At 48.8% G+C, this 22,713-nt stretch overlaps 9 protein-coding genes across 9 annotated transcripts; 3 read left to right on the top strand and 6 right to left on the bottom strand.

The window, feature by feature from the left end:
- Nucleotides 1-489: 489 nt before the first annotated feature.
- ONS95_013483 (uncharacterized protein) lies at nucleotides 490-2,469 on the bottom strand. The gene is made up of 2 exons (XM_058507134.1): nucleotides 1,842-2,469; nucleotides 490-1,739 (listed from the first exon to the last, which is right to left on the bottom strand). The coding sequence occupies exons 1-2, from the start codon at nucleotides 1,975-1,977 to the stop codon at nucleotides 1,009-1,011; spliced, it is 867 nt and encodes a 288-aa protein (XP_058357865.1). The 5' UTR covers nucleotides 1,978-2,469; the 3' UTR covers nucleotides 490-1,008.
- Nucleotides 2,470-4,362: 1,893 nt separating this feature from the next.
- On the bottom strand, nucleotides 4,363-5,641 carry ONS95_013482 (uncharacterized protein; the record flags this gene model as incomplete). The annotated part of the gene is made up of 2 exons (XM_058507133.1): nucleotides 4,363-5,166; nucleotides 5,216-5,641. 2 exons carry the CDS (start codon nucleotides 5,639-5,641, stop codon nucleotides 4,363-4,365), a joined length of 1,230 nt encoding a protein of 409 aa, XP_058357864.1.
- Nucleotides 5,642-6,098: 457 nt separating this feature from the next.
- ONS95_013481 (uncharacterized protein) lies at nucleotides 6,099-6,428 on the bottom strand (the record flags this gene model as incomplete). Its single annotated transcript, XM_058507132.1, has 1 exon — nucleotides 6,099-6,428. One exon carries the CDS (start codon nucleotides 6,426-6,428, stop codon nucleotides 6,099-6,101), a length of 330 nt encoding a protein of 109 aa, XP_058357863.1.
- Nucleotides 6,429-7,199: 771 nt separating this feature from the next.
- On the bottom strand, nucleotides 7,200-8,746 carry ONS95_013480 (uncharacterized protein; the record flags this gene model as incomplete). Its single annotated transcript, XM_058507131.1, has 3 exons — nucleotides 7,200-7,286; nucleotides 7,342-8,373; nucleotides 8,438-8,746. 3 exons carry the CDS (start codon nucleotides 8,744-8,746, stop codon nucleotides 7,200-7,202), a joined length of 1,428 nt encoding a protein of 475 aa, XP_058357862.1.
- Nucleotides 8,747-9,357: 611 nt separating this feature from the next.
- ONS95_013479 (uncharacterized protein) lies at nucleotides 9,358-10,771 on the bottom strand (the record flags this gene model as incomplete). Its single annotated transcript, XM_058507130.1, has 3 exons — nucleotides 9,358-10,298; nucleotides 10,349-10,687; nucleotides 10,735-10,771. 3 exons carry the CDS (start codon nucleotides 10,769-10,771, stop codon nucleotides 9,358-9,360), a joined length of 1,317 nt encoding a protein of 438 aa, XP_058357861.1.
- Nucleotides 10,772-13,065: 2,294 nt separating this feature from the next.
- Nucleotides 13,066-15,415, top strand: ONS95_013478 (uncharacterized protein). Its single transcript, XM_058507129.1, has 8 exons — nucleotides 13,066-13,347; nucleotides 13,454-13,463; nucleotides 13,522-13,599; nucleotides 13,650-13,671; nucleotides 13,729-13,781; nucleotides 13,832-14,398; nucleotides 14,448-14,701; nucleotides 14,751-15,415. Exons 1-8 carry the CDS (start codon nucleotides 13,292-13,294, stop codon nucleotides 15,001-15,003), a joined length of 1,293 nt encoding a protein of 430 aa, XP_058357860.1. The 5' UTR covers nucleotides 13,066-13,291; the 3' UTR covers nucleotides 15,004-15,415.
- A 171-nt stretch (nucleotides 15,416-15,586) lies between these two features.
- On the top strand, nucleotides 15,587-17,590 carry ONS95_013477 (uncharacterized protein). The gene has a single exon (XM_058507128.1). The coding sequence runs from the start codon at nucleotides 15,766-15,768 to the stop codon at nucleotides 17,389-17,391; it is 1,626 nt and encodes a 541-aa protein (XP_058357859.1). The 5' UTR covers nucleotides 15,587-15,765; the 3' UTR covers nucleotides 17,392-17,590.
- Nucleotides 17,591-18,823: 1,233 nt separating this feature from the next.
- Nucleotides 18,824-19,690, top strand: ONS95_013476 (uncharacterized protein; the record flags this gene model as incomplete). Its single annotated transcript, XM_058507127.1, has 3 exons — nucleotides 18,824-18,877; nucleotides 18,957-18,998; nucleotides 19,076-19,690. 3 exons carry the CDS (start codon nucleotides 18,824-18,826, stop codon nucleotides 19,688-19,690), a joined length of 711 nt encoding a protein of 236 aa, XP_058357858.1.
- Nucleotides 19,691-19,838: 148 nt separating this feature from the next.
- On the bottom strand, nucleotides 19,839-20,962 carry ONS95_013475 (uncharacterized protein; the record flags this gene model as incomplete). Its single annotated transcript, XM_058507126.1, has 4 exons — nucleotides 19,839-20,355; nucleotides 20,476-20,510; nucleotides 20,591-20,727; nucleotides 20,953-20,962. The coding sequence occupies 4 exons, from the start codon at nucleotides 20,960-20,962 to the stop codon at nucleotides 19,839-19,841; spliced, it is 699 nt and encodes a 232-aa protein (XP_058357857.1).
- Between the last annotated feature and the right edge of the window lie 1,751 nt (nucleotides 20,963-22,713).

Below are 22,713 nucleotides of genomic sequence, written 5' to 3'. Positions count from 1 at the left end.
TCCCTATCCGTCTCCCCAGATAGTCCAATCCTGTCTAGTCAAATCCAGTCCAATCCATAATACCTAATCCAAATATCCCTATCCAATCCCAATCTAATCCAGGCCTTTCCAATCCACTTCATTCTAATCCAATCCCCTCCCTCCCCACTCCCATCCCATCTAGTCCAGAAACCAGAAACCAGAACCCATCAAAACAACCCTCTGAAAATAGATATAGCAAAACCAAAGAAATCTTCCCTTTTTCTCTCCTTCTCCCCTTCTCCCCTTCTCCCCTTCTTCTTCCTTATCCCTCTAGCTAGTAGGTCCCTGAGAATTCTAAATATCTCGTAGACAGTTACTGTACTGCACTATACTCTCTTCTCCTCTCCTATATTATATTATACTATCCTTCTAAAATAGATTACACCTATAAATCGCACTAGAATACATAGAATTAGAATAAACCAACTAGACTGAACCGGACAACAAAAATCCATCTCCAGATTTCAGATTTTTGTTTATTGTGATTTGATTTTGAATTTTGATTACTACCTTAGTCCAAGCCATTACATATTCGTAGTTTGACTATATCCTATCCTATCCTATCCTGTCAATGTACCCCCTCCGCTATCTATGCAAATCAACCCTCACACTTCATAATACAATACAATCAATCGAATCAAACAAATCAAACAAACAAAACAAAACAAAACAAACAAAATTCATCATGATGATCAAAATTGCATAAAAAACCTGAACCATAAAACACCGATAGTTTTTCCAAATATCCGATATCCGATATCCGATATCCAACCACCCTAGTATCGACCCGAAAAGGAGTGTGTTTCTTTCTTTCTTTCTTTCTTTCTTTTTTGTGCATGATTCAGACCCCTCCTCTCCCCTCCAGTCCCGGTATTCAGTATTCAGTATCCTCCATTCGACGATCTAGACATCCATCCAAAACCTCAAACTTCACTCCACGTCCACACCCTCAATCATCCAGAGTTTTATGTACCATCTCCGAGTCTCCTACCAAATAACCCCCGCCCCACCAACAAACCACGTAAAGCTCAACAAAGTCAACACCCCCATCCCGAGCATCATCCCCAGCGCCCTACGTTCCATATCCCCCAACGCCCCACTACAAGTCGCACACACGAAGTCCGCCAGCGGTGTATACGCCTGCGGGACATACATGCCAAACTGGTAGCTATTAAACGTCGCGAGATACCCCGCCGCAGCGGCCGCGCTAACGCTCGAATCGGCATCATAGATGATCAAGGTATACGTCTGTGTGAGCAAAGGGTTCTGCACAGCTGTAGCCTGATACGCGCCCGTATCCCAGGTCAGGGCCCCCGTGGCGTTGGTGATGGTCTGGTTCATGGCGAGGGTGTAGGTCTGGGAGTTTGCGGAGCAGGAGGCGAGGATGTTGATGGCGGTGGGCGTGGCGGAGAGGGAGGTGTAGTTCCAGGCGAAGGTGACGTGGTCGCCGATCTTGTAGTAGGATGTGGTTTGTGCGTTGGGGGTGATGAGGGAGATGCCTCCGGCGGGTAGGCGGGCGTCGTAGGAGGTTTTGCGGGTTGCGGAGGAGGTTTTCTTGCTTGAGCCGGTGCTGGGTTTGCCTGTTATGGTGCCGGTTTTGGAGCCAGTCTGAGAACCGGTTTGGGAACCTGTTGGGGTGGTGTCTGCATTGCTGTTGGAGCCCGTTTCCTTGGGAGAGTTGGTGGATTGTGTTTGTGTTGGTTTGGCGGATGATGAATCTGTAATTGAAGATATATTAGCACCATGCCTTCCTTAACCATAAAATCCCTCATCCCACAATTCCTTCGGAGCCTCTCATCAAGCAATCAGGATGCACATACTCTCATTATTATCCTGCCTCACCACCAAAGAATCCAACTCAGGTAACCATTTCGGCCAAGGCCAAGCCGCCGAAAACGTCGAAAACAAACACAGCAGCAGCACCGAATAAATCTGCATATGTTGCGTAGCCCTCATCCTGAATTTCCCGTGCAAAATCCGTCTACCTCGTCGTATTATACTGTTGTTTACCCCCTTTTTCACGTACCCGAGATCGAAATCCTCCAATCCAAAAATCAACAACCCGGGAATAAAAAAATGCCGGGATATTAGGAGTTGGGAAATAGCGAGTGTATTTATTGTTTCGTGAGAGGTAGATTAAGAGAAGTCGTATCGTGTCGTGTCGTGAATGAGAGATGTTCAAAGGATGCTTTGCTTTGGTGTTGAAGCTGTGGCCCCTGTTCGTTCGTCCCAATCCCAATCAGCACAATGCACAGTGCACACACCGCAAAAAGTCGACCAGACAACGCCACCACTCACTCACCTTTAAATCCTTCTTCCTTTAAATCCCATACACGAAATCCCGGCCGAACGAGTGAGGCCCTGATTAAGATAAAGGAGAAGAAGAAGAAGTTTTAACGATAGTCGCGTCGAAGTTCGAGGCGTGGAGTGCGAGGAATGTTCGATGGATGTGGTGTTGAAGAAAGGAGTAGAGGCAGATCGGGAGGGAGGAGATTAGGAATGAATGCCCCGTGAGGAGACCGGGAACAAGGTTTCGGGCTAGAGACAGGGGTAGGCCTTGTTTGGTCTGGCGAGTCTGGCGAGTCTGGCGAGTGTGGTGAGTCTGGTGGGAACTACTTTCTCGTGTTGAGTGGCTCGAGTGGGCACAGCTGGGCGAAGGATGAATAGAGTGCAAGTGCCAAGGCGCATGAACCGAGAGTCCTATTTTTGGCTTTTTGGCTTTGAGCTTTTTCTTCCGAGGGGTGGTGGCTTTGTATTCGATATTCTTCAGTATCAATCAACGCACCTTCTATGAACACAGTGTAGTTCTTTGCTACGTTTATTTAATAACCCCCTGCTAATTTCTTTTGCAAAACATCTTCCATATTGTACTAATCTGCTAATCATCAATTTCCTCTTTTCCCCCAAACCCCACCTCTCCCGATCTCCCAATACCTCAGCACCTCAACACATGAAAATCGTATCCTGTTCCATATCCTGCCCTGCGTTCTCGCCACCCGCACCCACTTCCAGGTTCCAACATCCTGTACAGTACAGTAGTACGAGGGCCACCACCATCAGTAAATTTACTTATGAGATCCGATCAGATCAGACCCGATCTCATCAGCCTCAGTCAGCCTCAGCCACTACTGTGGCATGGAGAAGGGGTAGATACCTACCTACCTAGGCTAACCTTATCGAAGTCGATATTAAGTTAAGTGACCGATTTTGGCGAGGGCACCTTAAACAACAGTCTGATAAAAACAATAAGAGAAAAAGCGTGACGGATAATAAGAAACTATTTTTTTTCTCTAAGTTATTGTAAAGACTGATAAATAGGTACTCTCAGTTGTCGTATGTTTGTGTCATTGTTCACCTCGAGACGTCGACTCTGGCGTTCTGCACGTGCCTTGATCGGCCACTTGGTATCGACATCGATACCTAGGTAGGTACGTTCAATGCATTGCTGAGCCATTGCTTAACTTCTCCTTTCCTCTCTCACAAAAGGCAGCCTTCACATCTAATTTGTGGTCAACTTGAAGTGATAGGTAGTATGAACCATTCAAATTCACTTGCTCTGCAACGAACCCTCACTGAGAGTAGACTTTTTCAATATTTGTTCCCTCCTCCCCCTCTCCCTGGGACCTGTCCCTATCTCAATCTAAAGAGCGAATACACTTCCTCTCCTCCCCTTCCCCTCGTGAAGAACGATCGGATGAATAAATCCATGCCATGCCATGCCATGCCATGCTACGCTCAAAGTACCCTTGCCTAATGATCGAATCCCAGACTCCATCCAGCCATTCCGTGTTGCAAGTAGCAATATGTATTGCCAGCTTGTATCAAAATCAAACCCAAACTCCAGTGCGCTCAAGACCATCCATCCCATTCCATTGCGCCAAAGCCATGTCCATCCATCCGTCGTAAAGTCATCACGCCAGTCCAGTCCAAAGTCCATCGCTCGATCGATCGATCGCTCGCTCGTTATTTTCGATTTTCTGCCAGTCGATTGTAATATCACATCGTCGCCGTCGCCCTATCGTACCCACTTCCACCTTCCCCTCCCGCTGTCACTCCCATCTCCTCACTTCGACTTCAACTTCGCTGTCTTTCCATCCTCGATTTCAGTAGGCGGATTATCAACCGGCATCTCACCAGAGCTATCCGCACTGCCAACTCTCTCTTTCCCAGCTCCCGCTCTCCACGCTGCCGCCTCGCCGACCTCCACTATGTAGGAGTCAGCCTCTGTCAGTATCCAGAGAAAAGACATATATACAATTATATTTCCATCCATATATATTCAATCATATCGACAACGACACAAGCTCGAGCTCGGAGCCCCAGAGCCAGAGTAACCAAGCGTTATAGACCTAGAATCAAAAATAGACCATCCAGGTTTCCGGGTTTGGTAGCATTCGAGAAAGTACCCTGGCTACCCTTGCTCCAGAGCTCTTCACTGTCGCTGTACATGTAGTCGTCGTCGTCGGCGCCAGAATTATCGGAGTTGTTATTAGACGTACTCTCATGTAGCTTCATCATCTTGTCAATTTTAGGCCTGGAATCACCGTTTCTAAGTAGCTCGTGGCCAGATACGGCTTCGAATTCGCCGTCCTCGTCTTCTTCGCCCTCGCTGGATTCGTTGCCACTGATTGAATTGCTCTCCCGGGATTCTTGAGACTCACGTCGGCCCTTGAAACCTTTTCTAACCACCGATGGACTTGTGGGTCGAGAGTCAGGCGAGATGGAGGTACCGTCACTCGCACCTGAGTCGACCTTTCGAAGAATGCGACTGCTGTCGAGCATGAAAGGTTTGAGGGTTGGGTCGAATTGTGCTGGGAGTCCTAGAGCTGCTGCTACGGCGTGGGCTTCTACATCGGGAGTATTGGTTACTTCGAAAATGCTGTTCTTAGAACCGCTCTCCGTCTCGTGAACATCCAATCCACTCTCTTTCAGAATTCTGGCATAGTCTTGTCTCGATGGGTCGGCGTCTCGTTTCTTCTTCTTCTTGGTTCGCTTCTCGGTAGGCCGAACGACAACAACAGGAATCGGAGAGTATTGCAGACACCATTTCGAGAACGAGTTCGAAATAGTCATGAGACCCTGGAATCCTCCCAGACTGCGTCCTCGTGTGCCAACAATGAGCATAGCCGGTTCGTAGAGTTGAATCTAGATTTGTTTAGCAGTATTCAGTTGATCCAGCTTCAGGGACGCTTACCATCTTCTGAAATACTGAATGGACCTTTCCAACTGCAAACTCCAATACAATACTAATAGCCCGGTTCTCGTCATTCCGCGATACAATCCTCTCCATCAGCTTCTTCGCCTCCTCCTGGTACTGCTTCTTGTCCACACTCCGATCATTGACAACCTTCGCATCCTTGTCCACCACTCTCAGGCAAATGACTTCGTCACCATCATCGACCAATTCCTCTAGCATCCATGACAGTGCAATATCCGAGTAATCGTTCTCATCCACGCCGACCATAAATGTCCGTGATCTCCGCTTGCGCTGGTATCCTCTGTGCTTGACGTTCAACGTGAAAGAAATGCTGTTCTTCGCCGTGCCCTCTCCTCCAGCGAAGTTGTCGAAAGAGACATGATGTTGAAATCGGCTAGTGGAAGCATCTTCTGTCAGTGCCATATTCGCGACAATATAGATTGAAGAGAGATAGATTGAATAAAGGAAGAGGCAGGAGAGACTAAGAGGAGAAGCACCACAACACTGCCCCTACTAGACCAAACCCCAAGACACCCACTTGCGCGAATTGATTGAGGTCTAGCAGAGAGCGGAAGGTGGGGTAAGGGTCACCCGCGCAGTGCGCACAGCCAATTCCAACCCTTCAACCGACCAAGCGAAACCGAACGGTCGTTCCAAGGCTGAATCAGTGACCGTTTCTCTTCCCCCATAGCGCGGGATGTGAGCAGACTCAGCCTGGTACATAAAGAGCCAGATGCCCAGATCGGCCTTCCCTGCCTCTGCTCTTCCCTTCCTCCCCTGATTTATTTCTGCTGCCAGCTTGTGAAGACTTCGTTGATTCTCAATTGGAGAGACGATGAAGTGAAATGGGATGAAGTAATTGGTATTTATGGAGGCAGACTTACGGAGCAGCTGGGGGCGACACCTCTCTCACCACCGACCGCCTCTTGGGCTTCACCTCGCTGGCCGCCGTGGGGTGCTGCAGCCCAGTGGTCTTGAAGGATATGCTGGACACTGAACCAACCCGCGAGCGACTCTGCAGCTGGATATGTTCGGCTTTGACGTTTTCGATGATCGGGTCGAGGCGTGGGGACGAGACGGCGTTGATATAATCGCTCTCGTTGCTGTTGCTGGTCTGTAAGGCTAGAGGCGAAATGGATGGCGTGGCTAAGGGAGATTCAACTGCGACGGTGTCGGGGACTTGCGTGGGCGAAACCTCTGTTGAGGACATGGCAGGTAGGTGGTATTTGGGTCTTGACGTTAGTTGGCAGATCTGCTGAGCTTCAGTTGGATCTGCTTTTGTTTTGGTTGTGGTGTTATCGAGAGCTTGAAAGGCAGGGCGAGGCAGGACAGCTGGAGGACAGGGCAGGGCAGCACCCAAAATTATTTAGCCGTGCTCAAGACAGTCAGCCCTCTGTATGGGTAGGAACGCTGGGTTGTGCTGGCATCTGTCACACCTCGATTAGAAAGCAACGAGAATTAAATTTGAGTAGATAAGAGCACATGTCAAGAGAGTCAAGCACGACAGACAGTTGACTCGTTCCGAGAGCGCGGATCCTGGAAAGTCGGTGAGTTATTCATTGATAGCTAGCTACTACTACTGCTGTACCTCAGCTACACACAAGATTTGGAAGCTCTGTTCCGGGGAACTTGGCGCAGCCTCAGCCGTGCGGGTGCAGCCTCGTCTTTTTGCTAAACCGGGAACTCGCTAGTCATGGGCGCTCTGATTATCGTTCACAAATGGGATGCCAAGTTGCGTTCCATACTTCCACACGCTCTAGTTCTATGCATTGCCAATCGGAGTCCTACATTCAATCATGTATCCCGATCATCTTCTCGTCAGCTGTCAACGCCTCGTCCCTTGGTACAGACCAAAAGAGGAGATCAGAGAAAGAGAGACCACCAATCCAGTTACTTTTCCCCAACGCCATCCATGCAAATTCCCCGAAACCAAATACGAAACATGGAAGAGCAAGGTAAATCGAGTCAGTTAGACACTGATCTATGGGGTGTATGTGCGGGCAAGATTGCGGAGGTACCAGTCAACCAGCTTGCGGCCAACCTTGGCTTCTGAAATGTGGATAAGATCCTGGAGAAAGTATTAGCTAAAGATGCAACAATCGGGATGTTGCGGGGCAACTCACTCCTTGCATAGCATAGTCGAGGTCATTCGAGAAACCAACCTCTCCATCCAGGAGTCCATTCTCTGTCCATCTGATCTGTCTCGTTCTCTGCTTGTTGACCAACAACCAGCCTCTCAACTTCTCGGGCTCAACCTCGAGGAACCCGGCCAACTTTGTCAAGTCCATAGTCGTATACAGACGGAGGTATGACTTGACCGTTGGGTTCCACATGTTTGTCTTGACCTCATCCATGAAGATGGACAGGTGGTGCTCCAGAGGATCGACGTTGAGCTCTGGGTTGTCGAAGTCGGGAGGAGTGGGCGAGATGAACTTGGGGCAGGCAGAGCGGAACAGCTCCTCGTAGATGGGGAGAGAGTCTGGACCACCGCGTTGCAGCTTCAAGAGCTGATCGCCGTACTTCTCACGGAGAGCAGTGTGGATAGTCTCATCGAGACGGGTGGGGTGGAAGGCCACGCAGATGGCGATAAGAGCATACATCTGATCATTCTTCTTGGTATCGTACGAAGCGTTCTTCTGGAAATTCTTGGTGCGGGAGACGTAGATGAGGATGTGGCTGAACATGCGCATGGCATCTGCGTAACGGCGCATCATCATGTAGGAGAATCCAACATAGTAGTAGGTCGTGAAGTGAGCGGCCATGACACGAGCGAACATAGCCTTCTTGTTCAACTCAATATCATCGAGAGTCTTCAACGCCAGACTGAAATCTCCCAACAAGCAGTGGACCCGCAAGAGACCAATGATGGAGAAGTATCCCAGCATGCGGTAGAGCGACTTTGATCCATAGTCTCCTGCCACAGCCATGGGCTCCTCATTGCGCTTCATCGCTGCCAGCTGCTCGTTGATTTGTGATCTCTGGATGAGAGAGTAGAGGACGTTGAGGACGCTGTAGCAGCCCCAGGTGTTGGGTGCCTCTCGGAGGATGGTGATTTCTTCTTCATTATTTGCTTGACGCGCGACGCGGTTTCGGTACGAGCAGAAAGAGTTGAATTGGTAGATGAACTCATCGATAACATCCCACGCCCAGTAGTACTACAATCGCACAGTCAGTAACTGTCCACCAAGAAAATCTGCCAGAAAACAGAAGCACACGCACCGAAGGTGGTTCCAAATCGACTGGCCCGTCCGAGTTCAAAATGAAGTGGAACAAGCTGCAGTAGTTGTCGTAGCTTGCGAACTTGACCTCGAGCGGCGCTGAAAAGTCCAGCGGTTGCGCAGCAGCGGCAAGTCTCGACTGGATGTCGTCGGTCTGCTGTGCCATGCTCATCGAATTGACCTGCTCCAATTCCTCCATGCCCTCGTACTGGACCTGCTCTCTGTAGTCTGCGGCGAGAGCCTCCTCCTCGACGTCGGAGTCATCGTCGATAATTCGTGCCGGGGCACCGCCGTTCTGGAAGGCGCTCATGTTGGGCTGGTGATGGTGTTGAAGAGGGTGGGAGGGACTTCTAGGTTTGCAATTTGGAGGGGTTGTCAATAGCCTCAAAAATTTCGGTTATCTATTTTAGCCCTAATCTTTATTTTCGAATGCCAATGACTCTAATGGCTTTTGCGTATGAAGTATGGGGTGCTAAAAGATTGTCTCGTGCCACTGAAATGATTTAAGTATTGTTTGGTGGCCCCGTTATGGCAGGTTTCTAGCATTTCAGTGTGTGAATTTTAACCTCAAAGTGGGTCACGTGCAGCCGCTCACCACTTCAACAAACATGGTATTTCCGTGCGAACTCACTCTTTCTCTGCAGGCTCTTTTCATAGGACTAGGTAATATTTCTAAAGTACTGTCATGGTATATTATTCAACTGAGTGCAATCTTACTGTCGTCCTCATTCTAGATTGGTCGGTCGTAGGTGCGCGTAGGATGCCCTTAATGCCGAAGAATACTTCTAATTTTTTTTATCATTTTTTCTAGGAAGTGCACAGATAATAAACTTCAAGATATTGTGCATCCATCCCATATAACCGGCCTGGCACCTTATTCCGAGAACGCCAGCTGAGAAGGGAAACGACAAGCAGTTCACATCAACCTCTATAGAAGCTTTCGGCAACAACCGTCGACTCTTGAGACATAGGTCTCTCCCCAGGATTGAAGCCTCGTTGCATTTGACCAGCCTGTCCCGCCATCCTGGTACTGCTATCGTTGTCTCTAAGTCTGAAGCCACCTTGGCCCACGTCGCCATTAGGATTTCTGCTCCTCAGGAAAGCCATGACAACGACAGCCATCCAGATGCACCACATGACGCCCGCTACAACGCCATATGCGATCTCCCCGCTCTTCGTATTGGCTGATAGTTTTAGACCAAGACCACCGTTGATGATACCGAGAGTAACGACAGCCCGACCCCACCAGATGTGAGGATAGGTTGCAGCATTGGGGCGACCAACTCGTTTGTAGAGTAAGTGGTGAGTCAAGCCCGTGATAGGTTGGATCAGTAAGCTGCCGACGACGACGAGGCCGATAATGGAGTGAGTTGCGTCAAGTTGCCTTGAGACAACGGCAATCCATACCCCCATTCCCATGCTAGCTAGGACGATAAGGTAGGTGAACATCATCCAACCAGCGTGCATGTACACGAGGTTCTTGAGGCTCAGGGCACGAATACCGATAGCCCCAACAGGATAGAAGATGACGAAAGCGATAGGTGCCAAAATAGCATGAGCCATGCGCACATTCTTGTAGGTTTCGGTCGGTCCATAGCCACTTGAGGACCCCGATGACCCCGATGACCCCGATGAAGTTCCTGGCGTCGTTGCAGCGACCGTTGTCGCGAATGGATTGGCACTATTTCCACCAGCTGCTTGTTGGAGGTTGAAGGATGTGCTTCCATAATTGGAGTGTTCACGCAACGTGACGGAAAGACTGTCAGAAGATACTGCAGCGCCAGTTCTGTATGCCCAAATCCAATTTGAACTTGAATCAGTCAAACTCATGGAGCCTCCCGACCAGCTGTTACAGTTGCTACCTATTGAAGTCAATTTCAAGATCTAAGATTGATGGACATGCATGCCTTACATCTGATGTTTGCAATTATTTGCCCATTGGAAATTCCTGAACCGGAGAGCAAGGTTATTTGGGAAGTGCTTCCAGATGTGGTCGGCTCTCTATCGCCCACACCAAGTCTTGGTGACACTGTGACATTATTTCCAGCTGCGTTTGCGTAGATCATGAAGATGTTCGATCCAGACATGGAAGTGCCCTGGCCGAGGCCTATCCATGACATCGTAGATGGGCCACTAATCTGAAAGAAGATATCTCCGGATCCGCTGGCTGCGGTTGTCTCTGGGACGTTGACAGCATAGCATACATTGCCAGACGGACAGTATGTGACATTTTGTGCAAGTGTACTTGATGCTAGTTGATTTAGCAAGGGGTGAGTACACGCAGTTCGATGAACATACCAAGAGCCAAACCGGCCAGTACTTTGAAAGAACGCATTTTGATACCAGAAAAGGCGTGGAAAGTCCAATGGATGATCGTTTTGTGCTGCACAAGTAGCTCACGCACTTTGAAGGCGTCGAACGAATATATAATTGAGAAATGAAGACTAACAGATGCCCAGAGAAAGATAGCCAAGCGCCAGAGTATGTCGACGTCTAAGGGAAGAGCGACAAGAGTCCGGTACTTAGATAGGGGGCTTAGCGCGAACTGATTTCGACAGCAGTGTGGTCATCGAAGGCCCCGGCAAATTCAATCCGCACTCTCAAACGACGTTGAAATCGCCCCAATATCTGCCAGACCAAGGATCCTAAACCATAATATAAAGTGCATGACTTGGTTCCTGCAACTCCCGATATTGAGGCACAAGGAGCTCCAGGGACAAAGGCTGGACGTAACAACATCTGAAAGCAAATGTGAAGCAAAAGGCAGGCTGCCGCGCGTCATATAAACACCCCAGTGAAGCATGAAAGGACTGCCAAGTAAGGACGTCGCTGCCAGAAGCAAGCCAGCTTCGTGGACATCCCTTGGACTTCACGGCTGTGCTCCTCTTGACCTCGGGAATGAGAAATTTGGCTTTGTGAGGTGATGAGGTGATCCACATGGTCAAACATTATCGATCCTCCATCGAGCCAATGGCAGCGGCTGTATTTCGACGGACACTTGTTCCGCAAGCATTTGTAGCTTTTCTCAATTGCAGTAGCATCAACAGCCGGCCATTATTTCAGCAGGAGCAGCCGCTTAGTCTGTTATACTCTAGGGTGAGGGCGTTCCGCATTGCGAATGGAGGAATGCGAAGCACGGGTGAAAATGCGTGGTGATTTCAAGCGATCGATCCAGATCATCCTCTTCTCTGCCCCCACCAGTGCCACTAACAGTCTAGGATACCCGGATTTGGCCCTTACCAATCCGGGTAACTTATCACGGTTGCCAAGTGACATTCCTTGCAATTGTACCTTAAATCTCCAGAGTAAATGGCCCAATAGCAGTCTGCAGATATGTCAGTCTTTGAATTGTTGATGATGCTACGACTTTACGGAGGTTTCTGTCACTGTCAGCTCTTTTTTGATAGATGTCATCAGAAACGATTGGTTGTGGATCGTGCATGTTTTGAAGATGAAACGTCTGTTGCATCTCTAGCAGTCTTGGGCAAACTCTTCGCATCAATTGTGGCTTTCGCCGCGCCTCGACGGTGACGACTCACCAAGTGAACCTTTGGTGGTGGTGTTGCTTGGCCACCGCTTAACCCAAAAAATATTTCCAGGAACCAAAAACATTTCGTCATGGTGTCGTTTATCGTCTGATCAAGATAGTCTAGTCTTGGAAGTTGGGAGTCCGAAGTAGTCGTAAGCGATGACTGTTGGAAGGCTAAATTCTATTGAGTCTGCGTTCCTGAGATAAGGAAAGCCACCAAGACAATCGCTGGCAGGAATTTAATACTCAGCCACCAGCCTCCCAGAGAACGTTTCGGCAATTGAGCGATACTTTTCCTCTGTTGTGTCGCTCGACAAAAACTACCCTCCGTAGGTATAGTTTCTGCACTCAAATTACTTTTCACATGTCACATCCACACTTATTCAAACCTGAATCTCTCTGTCGCTTTTTATCGGCCAAGATGAGAGGTGGTAGGGTCTAGTACTAGGAGATGTGCCAGATCAACAAAAATCATCGAGCAATCTGGTAAGAGGATTGTAGTTCTTGGAGGGTTTATCGCGATCCGAGATAATCAAAAATCGCACCAGAGTCGCACAACGCGGGGTCTTGTTGATCGTCAGCTTTAGCTAGACATTAAGCACACAAGTACTCGTACATCCCTCCCACAGTAAATCATGACACCATCCCGTCCTCCTTTAGGGCGTCGGGGGATAAGCCTCGGCGGGGTTTTTCCCAGGTAACCCAGATGTTGTGGATATCTTCTTCCCGGCAGAGATTGTCTACTACTGTACAGCAGGGGGATCGTGAGTTACCGGGTAACTTTAACGATGGAACTGAGGAGGTCTCTTCCGACATCTGAAATACGAGAATGTAGTCGTGGGAGGTTGAGTTCAACCTTCGCTCTTATGAGGAACTGATATGGCTGTGTCGGGTGACTTGTTACTCTAAACACTGGTCTTAGAGGACAAAGATGCTTGACATGCAGGTACCGCTGTAAGACGGTGGTACTTCGGAAAGCTCAAACCTGGTCGGGGCTGTGGCTCTTGGAGCTCTGTAATGTATAAAGTATGTAGCAACAGTATCGAATCGAGGTAAATGTCCAAAACAGGTCGATGTTCCTTGTGTCTTGTTGTTTAGATGGGGCGGTACCTTTGGTGCAAGTTACTTGGGGGTTTCTGAGTGCTGGATGACTAATCTGGCGAGGACGTCCAACAGGTCCGAGCTCAATTTAAGGTTGCAGGTAGGCGGGACTAGTGCTCCTTTAGCGCCCAACTTTCGACCCTCGAAACTGGGCAAGACCACAAATTTCCACAACACCGTTGCATTGCAGTGCTTGAATGTACCAGCATTGTGTATCTCTTCAATATGGCCAACACCAAGGTGTCCGTTGAGAAAGCGTATCTCGACACTCTGCTGCGAAAGTAAGCCATTCTATACCCCCTGTTCCTATCTAACGCTAGATCTATAATCACCTTTCAAAGCCATGCCTGTTGATAAATGACATACTAACTTTTTACCCCACAACAGGGCTCAATTTGTATGTGCCAAGCTTCAGCGGATACCTTGGATTGATATTGAGGTACTGACGCGTCCAGCATACCGATGGCGTTGACTATTGTGTTCCTGTTCATGTACCAACAGTGACGATCACCAAGCTTGAGCATGACAGCCTCGTAAGTGCCAGTCGCTGGTGGCAGATAGGAAAAATGCTGATTACCTACAGCTGAAAGCTTCTCGTGAATATGGTAAGGACACAGGGATCAAACTTCGAATTTAAGGTACCTGGAGTCTAATTGTGATAGCCAATCTCCAACGAAACTTGTTCAGAGGCGGTGTTGCAGCAGAAACTCTTGCCGTTAGCTCCCCAATCTACCAAATCGCGAGCCACTTCTAACTTGATATCAGGTCCTGGTAAATGACGACGCGGGCTCCGAGCAAAATGGCGGTACAACAGCATACTCGGCACTTGAAGATCCTACCGATAGCGATGCCTTCTTCCCACAATCTCTCGAGTCTGCGGCCCACGCTTCGAATGAAAACGGACAAGACTACACCTACGGACGAAATGCTAATTACACCCCTCGAGGTGGAAATGGACAGGTAAACCGTCCCAATGGGAAGAATGGCACCAATAGCTACAGCAATGGCTTCGAGCACTCACCTCACGACGACTATGGCTCTTCACCAGATGGTGTAGATGGCTTTTATGATGGCAGCCCAAACGACGATTCTCAAGCTCCTGGTCAACGCCAGCAATACGCCAAGTTTGCTAAGCGCACTATCCTCCTTTCGAATCTTCCTGAAGGCACAACACACTCGGAAATCACCAATGTTGTCCGTGGAGGCATGCTGCTAGATATCTACGTGCGAAATAACGATCGTAATGCAAGTGTTTCCTTCTTGGAGGAGTTGGCGGCACAGGAGTTCTTCCGACATGTTAAGCGGTATGATCTGTATATTCGAGGAAAGAGAGTATGTTGTCAAACCTAGGCATTCAGTTACAGATGCTGACTTTCACCAGGTAGATATACGCTGGAACGAGCGACAGTTCATTCTTCCTGGACATGTTGCAAACAAAATCTCCATTGGTGCGACTCGAAATCTGGTAATCCTGAACTACAACCCCAAGCATACGGAGCAGGTTATTCGAGACGATCTTGAGCATATTCACAACCTCATCGTGGTTAAGGTTGATTACAGAGGCCCACATTGCTATATCTCCACCAACTCTGTCCACAACTCCATGTTTGCCCGTACTTGCATGATGAGCCGCGCGTAAGTTGCATGTCCTTGTAAAATTATAGGATTTTGCTAACAAAGGCAGTACTTACAAAGGAGCAAAGATTGAATGGGATATCGATGAGTGTGCTGCTCCACTCGAGAAACCTTTGTCAGCCCGCGAAACTCTTCCCGTCAACAGAAAGAAGGACAGCGCTCCACTCAAGAATCGGTTTGAACTTCTCAACCTGGACAATGGGGGCGAGCCAGATTCCGACGAAGATGAAGAAGATTTCGACCATAGCGGTATCTCTCTGCCCAGTGAGGTTTTTGTTAGCCCCAGCCGATTGCGTCGATAGGTGTTTTACACTTGATTTTCTTCTCACTTGTTTTCCACGTGCTTATCCAGGCGCTTTGGCTGTTTCATTGCGCCCAGGGAGTGTTAATCAAGATGTTGTTTCCTAGGTTTAAGGAAAGGTTCATCGATGGCGTTACGCGGGCGTTCCTATCACCGGGTCCTGGTGGTAGCTATCTGCAGATACCCCTGTTTATCTTTGTCGTTGTTGCTTTCAATACCCAAAATCGGAGTGTGTGGTTTGGTTCGAATGGCTGGTATGTTCCAGAGATGGTCTAGAAAGTCAGGTAGTCATTGTGAATGCGTACAATATATCGCTGGGGGTTGAGAGCAAGAGCATGTTCATAGCAAAGCGTGGAGAGAATGGGCTTGAGTCCCGATACATTATGCCGTGCTATATAAACTGGCCTTGGGCCTATTGATTCTCTTTCAGATTCCATGCTCTCGGTTATATTTTGTACTATCCCACCTTGAGCGATGATACCCTGCCGCACTGTGCTAGCTGCCGATCCCTAACCCCGTCTTGGCCCCCGCTAACGCTAAGATAACGACGAACGGAGTCGAGATTGTGCCTGAAACAGAGCCTAAGCAACGCAAGCTATTCCCTTCAGCCAGCCTCAACAGCCACCTCTCGGAATCCGATCCTCTCCCTTTCAACGTCAACCTCCTCAACACTCGCTCCCCTTCTTCCTCGAAGATCCACGTCCCATAACAACAAGACAACAATGTGATCGCGGTCATCGAGCTGGCCTTATGACAAGCTTCAATGTTACCTTCCGATAAGTGCGACGACGCTGCGTGCTTCGCACCAGGTCACCAAGCACGCTCAATCGGCACTCAGTCCTTCACAGCCCTCGCCTTCTCCTCCCTCCCATTCGTTATCACATTCCTAGCCGTGAGCTTCGCAGTCCTCTATAAACTATTCCCGCTGGTCTCGAGTCTGCACAAGGATGGAGAGCAGGAAGAACACTACCTACCTAGCGATGCACCCCCTAGCTTGCGACAGAAACACGCGGAGCACAGCGCGAAATCATTGAGGCGGCGGGTTGTCGCTGTTACGTTCTCTGCGACTATTTCGCTGGCTGCTGTGCTTGCGGAGTTGATACTGTGCGAGATCTCGAATTCGTTGAACCCCGCTGCGAGAACACTTGCGCTCAAAGCTGTTGTTCCCACACTGCTCTTCTTTCTGGTTGTCCTCATACCGTTCTTGGAATTACAGTCGATAGTGTCTGGATCGGGATGGACGTTCAAGAGGAGAAGTAATGGGAGATTGCCGAAGACATCATGGGCTCTGCAAATGGTTGGGTTTACAGCATGGCTGGCTGGGTTTTGGTGGCTGGGGAAAGGCGTTCCAGGCATTGAGCCAGGGAAAGGATTGATGGAACAATGTTTGGACCGAGTGGGTATAGTCGGGATATCCCTCATGGCTCTGCTTTCTGGATTTGCTGCGGTGTCAGCACCATGGCAGACATTTGGAGCCAAGACGAGGCCAGTCACTGATGCAGATGTGGCTCGAAAGCAAGCAGGTCTAGATGCCACGAACGACATGTTAGCACTCAAACGGAGCCGTTTGCGTGCTCTGCAACGAAAGATCCAAGATTCTCCGTCCGAAGGATTCATGACGAAAGTCATTGGAAGCATTAGAGGTAATGCAGACACACAAGAAGTGAAAGCCTTGGAGCTCGAGATCTCCGGTCTCAACTCCATGAATCTAAGCCTCTCAAGCTCTCTGGCCGTGCTCCAGAATCGCCTCGCGTACAGCCAACAGGCTTCCTCTCCCCTTGGAAAACTCCTCCTCAAACCCGCCTCCTACGCCTTCGCAGTCTACTGCATCTACCGGATCGCTTCAACGACCCTGACCAGCATCCGACGCCTCTTCTTCCCACCCCTCGATCCCTCTATCTACACATCCTCCACCTCGGATCCCATAAACCGAATCCTCTCCCTCCTAGCCAAACACGTCGACCCCTCCCTCGACCAGCTCGCCTGGTCCCGACAAATCTCCTTCCTCCTCTCCGGCATCATCCTCCTCGCGTCCTTCAACTCCGTCCTCCAAACGTTCCACATGATCACCAAGCTCGTGCCCTCCCTCCTCTACCAAGCACAAGCCAACCTCGCCTTACTCATCGCGCAGATCTCTGCCACGTACGTGATTTCCAGCGCCTTGCTGCTGAGGAGTAATCTGCCAAACGAGATGAAGAGCGTGGTTAGTGATGCGTTGGGGAGTCCGCTGGAGCCTGGGTTGGTGGAGAGGTGGTTCGACGGCTGGTTTTTGGTCGCGAGTTTGGGTACTGCGGTGGGGATTTGGGTGGGGAGGAAGGTTGGGGGGAGGGGTGATTGGGATGATTGGGATTTGGAGGGGGATATTGAGTTGGGTCAGAAGATGTCTTGAGATCCTTCTCCAGAGTCCGCGTTTGTACTTGTATTAGAATGAGATCACGGAATATGACTATGATAGACGAAGCGTTGCTGTGTTGTGGATGCTTGTTTGTGTGCGTCTGGAAGTTCTACAGCATGGAAATGAGCTGCTTAGCTGCTTCATAACAATATGTGGCATTTGGCATAAAGAAAAGAATATTATCATTATCAAGTACACTTTTTCTTTCCTATTCTTCGAAATCCGATTCCTATACTGATCATGATTTACGAAAGAAATGTAACAAAAGCCCAAAGAGCCAGAAGAGTACAGCCGATTCAACCTTCGACCTTAAATCCCCAACCATTGTAGGTGCAAGTACGTTAGGTGCAAATGATGGAAATCCCTAAGTACTTGAAGAGGACAAGTAACTCGCGGCCTCTAACACAAATTGCGAGACGAGAACCCCCGACATCACTTTATCGAAAATCTCAAGCGCAGAGGGAAAGGCAACATCCAATGCTCTAAGCTCTCATATCAAGCACTCACACGCTCTTCCATGACACAAATCCACTTCCGTCCCTCACGCCCAACACCCATCCTCCTCGGCACCATCCAGACAATCACTCATCACCCCCCAGACTCCTCTCTCTAACCTCCCAGCTCGGAAAAATCTTTCTATTTCCTGTATAAATCACCTCTATGTAGAAACTTTAAGTTCTCATTTAAAAATGGCTCCCAATTTGTGATGAGGAGGAACCATGGTGAGTACCTATTCTTATCTTGTGTTTTCGGGAAGACGGGCTTAAGCGAATATTACAACATCGGTGTTCTGGTCAGCTATTACTAGTGATCTGGATCATACTGAGGCTTTTGGTAGGCCAGAAATAATGGAGATGATCACTTGGGTTAAATATAGGCAACTGTTCCCTGTTGAGTTGCAGTTGTTTATGGTCATGTGACCTGCTTGATAAATTAAACAAGTACCTAGGTAGATGGATGCAGATTTAGCGGTACGGATAGCTTCAAAGTTCTCAGTCTGCCACTGTCGATAAGTGAATTTGGTAATGATGAAAGATAAATAGTGACGCCTACTGTAACGACGCCATTCCGGCCCATACTTAGAGGCAACCAGAGCACAACCCGTCCACTCCTGTGGTAGCATTGTTACAAGATTGAATTCACGTAGGACTGATCCATATCTCCAATATAAAAGCAGGTCGTCTACACAGAATAACCACTTTGACATCCTTTAGTTGACCTTGAATCAATATACGACCTCTCGCGGAGTAATTCACATGCCTTGTCTCGGGTGATGCGCCGCACTTGTTTACATTCGGCAAGGATTTCCTCCCCACCATAATTTTACAGACGACATCTCACAAACGATCTTATTCTCTTCACCCAACAAATCTGAATCTCATATCTCCTTCGCCATAACAAAACCCAAGAGACGATCTCATACATCATGGCGGTTCCACCAGAAATGACCCTCAGAACCTTGAATGGGAAGTTCACCATTGTAAGCATCCATTTTGCTCATCTTGTGACCTCATCCCTTGGTAGGAAGTGCATACATGAGGATCTGACATCGAATACAGAACAAAACATATTCAGACTCAGTCGACAAGATGATGGCTCTCGTAAGTTTCTTTGTCCACTCACCTTATCTCTTTGCTCTCCCTACCCCACCACCTCGTACACGGCTCACACACCACAGCAAGGCTTCCCATACCTCATGCGCATGGCTGCCCGTACAGCTACCATTGAACTCACATTCACTTCAATCCCCGTCCCTGAGGCTCAATCTCCCACTGGCCCATCAAAACTCAAGATCGCTACCTTACTTTCGGCTGTTGGTATGTCCCTCGGCAAAGAAAAAGTCGATGAGCGGCATATCGACGGAGTTGCATGGGAGGAAGATGACGGGGCTCTGGGACTAGTTGTAGGAAGAGCTTGGTGGTGTCCATTGGGCGAGTTATCGCTGGACTTTGAAGGAGGGAAAGATGAGGGGAAGAGTGAAGGGTTGGAATTTTTGAAGGGTTTCGATGGGGTTGTTAAGGAGGGTAGGGATTTGGGGGAGTCGAAGTGGCGTCTTAAAGCAGGTGATGGAGAGGGAATTGAGAAAGTGGTTGATGGTGGAGATGAGGTTATCAGACTTCAGGTTGAGGCGAAGAAGTCGGGTGCGTTGGCGGATCATGTGTGGGGTTTTGAGACGGGATTTGGAGAGGGAGAGGAGAAGGAGAAGAGGAGATATACGAGGCGGATGTTGGCGAGGAAAGGGGATAAGGTTGAGATGGCAAAGTTGGTGTATGATTACCTTGGGCCGAGTTGAAGAGTGAGAATCGAGGCTTGGAGTTTTCATGCTCAACTCGGAAGCCAAGACAGACTTTAGAGATAATTCTCTTAGTTTTCGGTTCTAGAATGGGTCACAATTTTTTTTTATTAGATGCTTTTACTCGACCCTGCAGTATTCCTCGACTTCAATTCTGTGGCCGTGCATTAAGTACTCTGACCATTCTTATCCGTGAAGTCTCAGTCTCCCTTTTGTTCTTCTTTCTCTCGTCTGTGGTGCACATACAACAAATCATCAGACCGTCTACTATAAGAAACAATGCTGCCCCACCAACAAGCCCTACAGTGAGGATCAAATGGTTATCCCTTTGAGCGGATTTCTTTTCGCGGGAAGATGTATCATCATACTCTCCATCGGGGATTTTGTCGCCAGGAACCCAGGTCGGTAGAGTCGTTCCATTAGTCAAATCGGGCAGATTTGGCGACAAGGTCGACCGATCCGATGCAGCCCAAGTTAACATCCATGCCTCGTGTACCATTATGGTCGTGGTGATATCTGCTGACGTGATACTGTTCTGCGACCTTGAGCCTTTCGTGGTGGTCGTTGGCTCTTCTGGACTGGTACGTACACATTGATTCGGAGTACGAGCATTCTTTACGGCGTGGAAGTTGTCATCGAATGAACTGTCCCAGAGGTCGAACCCGCTGTGCCACGTTATCAGCAATCTTGTTCCTCCCGAAAGTCTGCAATAACAATTGAGGGAAACAGTAGTTATCAACCCCTCACAACACTTAGCTGTGGTAGCTAGTGATGAGCTAAAGTACTCTCCCATCTGATGATAGATCATTCCGCTGGGACACTTCAGAAGCTCAGCACTTTTCGTTGCCAGGATTGAGGACACGCCATTGCTGTAGAGCGAGCGCGTCGACTCATACTTACAACAGCTGGACTGAAATTTAGACGACTTTCTGGAATAGATTTATCCCAGTCGGAGGGATAACATGACGAAACAGTCTGCGAGACCAGAACCGGCACATCCGAGCGTGGTGCATAATGTGTGTTTGTTGAAGACAAACCTGCGAGAGACCAATGAGTATCACATCCTAACGGCGGTATAAATGGTGTCGTGAGCGCGAGCAATGTAGTAGTAGTTGCAGGAGAAGAAGTGGTGCTGATACCAAGTGACATGGTGGAAAAGCCTGATGTGAGGGGTCTGGGAGAAGAGGCCAGCATTGAAACGGGACGAGGTTGCCCCTTAAGCACGAGATTGGAAATAGAACCAACAAAAGGATCGTTCTTACGATGTTCCATCAACAAGGATCACTTTGGATAAATGCTTACAATTGAGACGACCAGGCAGAGCTCGTCTTGGCTGTTGGTTTTGCTAAGCGAGAAATGAGAGCCGCTGTTACTGAACGTATGTTGTGTACCGGGATTATCTGAGGAAATTCATATATAGAGATTCATACAACAGATCAAGACATGACACTGGGAATACGCGACTCTGAAGGGATGGGCCAGAAACAAGTAGACTGCCGAGGCAGTAGAGTGGAGGGGATTACTTGCCAACCCTCGCGCCTCAGCACTCTGTTCATACCAACCTGCTCATCCAAGGAAATTTGGCATATTTATACAGTAAGGCAAGATCGAGGTACCCATATGAACTTCCAGTGATGTATGTGCTTTCTGATGTTTGCATGGCAGCAAGGGGGTCACCTGGACTTGCTTCTTGGGAGTGTAGACACATATTGGAACGTGAAGCATATCAGAGCGTAAGGAGTGGAAGAATGGGCAAGGTCTATCGCCAAAACAGACAAAGATGACCATTGTTTGAAGGGAAGAGACAAGACAACATGTATACGACGCACACTAGCACAAGAGGGAAATAACAAAACGTTGACTCGGTCAGATGGATTGACAGCGCGCACATGTGCTGGAGAAAGTAGGCTCTCTGCGCCCCTTTCTCAGACAGCCAGTCGGTCCAGCAAAACACAAAATGCAGAACGCAATAATCACGGCAAACGACATGTTTCAGCTCCTTGAGCTGCAGTCGAATACCTTGGGGCCACAGAAGTCAAGCACGGCAGCAGGCGACATGCTGTTGAAAAGCTTCTCTCTTTGGCGAGACTTTGAGCAACTCGGACTTTGACTTTTGTTGTAAATTTATGATGTAAAGACTGTTACACAACCGCCTGATAAAAAGTAGATTGGAAGGTTGACACATCGCCTGCTTGAATTTCGTGGCCGGAAAGTTACATCGGAAAATCATTGTCCGTCGCCGACGCCATGCTGCATCCACATCTCATCCCTCGCCTGACCAGACACCCTTTTCTCATGTAAAATTTGCCTTGACTGTACCCTTCGGACCGGCGCTACCGTTACACACACACAGTTCACGATGTATGCTTCCACAGTCTCGAAGCACGCCGAGAAGTCTGGGGCCCTTATCGTTCTTATCTGATCGTCGTCCAATAATCTCAAACGTGCGAACGGGGAATCGGGACCGGATGACCGCCGGACGGGAGCTACGGCCGTGTTTGATCGTCTCGAATTCTAAATAGAAAACTCTATCAATACCGATCGACTACCGGTCATCCCTGGCTGGAACCACACTGTGAATTGCCCGATCCTGGATGAAAGAAAGTTCTCGTTATATGAAGTTGACAGAGTTCGAAGATGCTCGCTTTCGGTGTTCTGCTGTTTTCCGGCGGTCTGACATGTGCAAGTGTCGTTCTCCTGAAGCTGATTCAGGTTGGGGATTCAACGGCCGCTGAACCTCCACGGACAAATAAGGAAAATCTCCTGTGCCTTCTAAGCCACCCGCTGGGCCACGTCGTCTTCAGATTCCCAAGTCTTTGGACGTTGCACGCCATGAAACAAAACATCCCATTGGTCTAGCTGGCGAGACGTGGGTGCTGACGAAGCCCCTCTCCACAGACCATGTCTCGAAACCCTCACATCGTTATCCTGCAACGCCGCAATGCTGATTTGTATAGCCAATCATTAAGCTTTCAGCACACGGTTTAAAGAGGGTCTGAGGTGTTTTTGCAAGAGTGGAGTTT

The sequence above is a fragment of the Cadophora gregata genome (genome assembly GCF_030347475.1).
Source record: "Cadophora gregata isolate MNR1 chromosome Unknown scaffold_7, whole genome shotgun sequence".
NCBI classification, from domain to species: domain Eukaryota; kingdom Fungi; phylum Ascomycota; class Leotiomycetes; order Helotiales; family Ploettnerulaceae; genus Cadophora; species Cadophora gregata.
The sequence above is the reverse complement of the archived record's forward strand: the minus strand, read 5'-3'. Positions and strand labels throughout refer to the sequence as shown.

Bases quoted from the DNA above. Each gene is read 5' to 3' on its own strand.
- ONS95_013477 (XM_058507128.1), top strand. From the start codon at position 15,766: ATGTTACCTTCCGATAAGTGCGACGACGCTGCGTGCTTCGCACCAGGT.
- ONS95_013483 (XM_058507134.1), bottom strand. From the start codon at position 1,977: ATGAGGGCTACGCAACATATGCAGATTTATTCGGTGCTGCTGCTGTGT. The intron at 1,740-1,841 runs GTATGTGCATCC...CTTCAATTACAG, and splicing joins GAGGCAGGATAATAATGAGA to ATTCATCATCCGCCAAACCA.
- ONS95_013478 (XM_058507129.1), top strand. From the start codon at position 13,292: ATGGCCAACACCAAGGTGTCCGTTGAGAAAGCGTATCTCGACACTCTG. The intron at 13,782-13,831 runs GTTAGCTCCCCA...ACTTGATATCAG, and splicing joins TTGCAGCAGAAACTCTTGCC to GTCCTGGTAAATGACGACGC. The intron at 14,399-14,447 runs GTATGTTGTCAA...GACTTTCACCAG, and splicing joins TGTATATTCGAGGAAAGAGA to GTAGATATACGCTGGAACGA.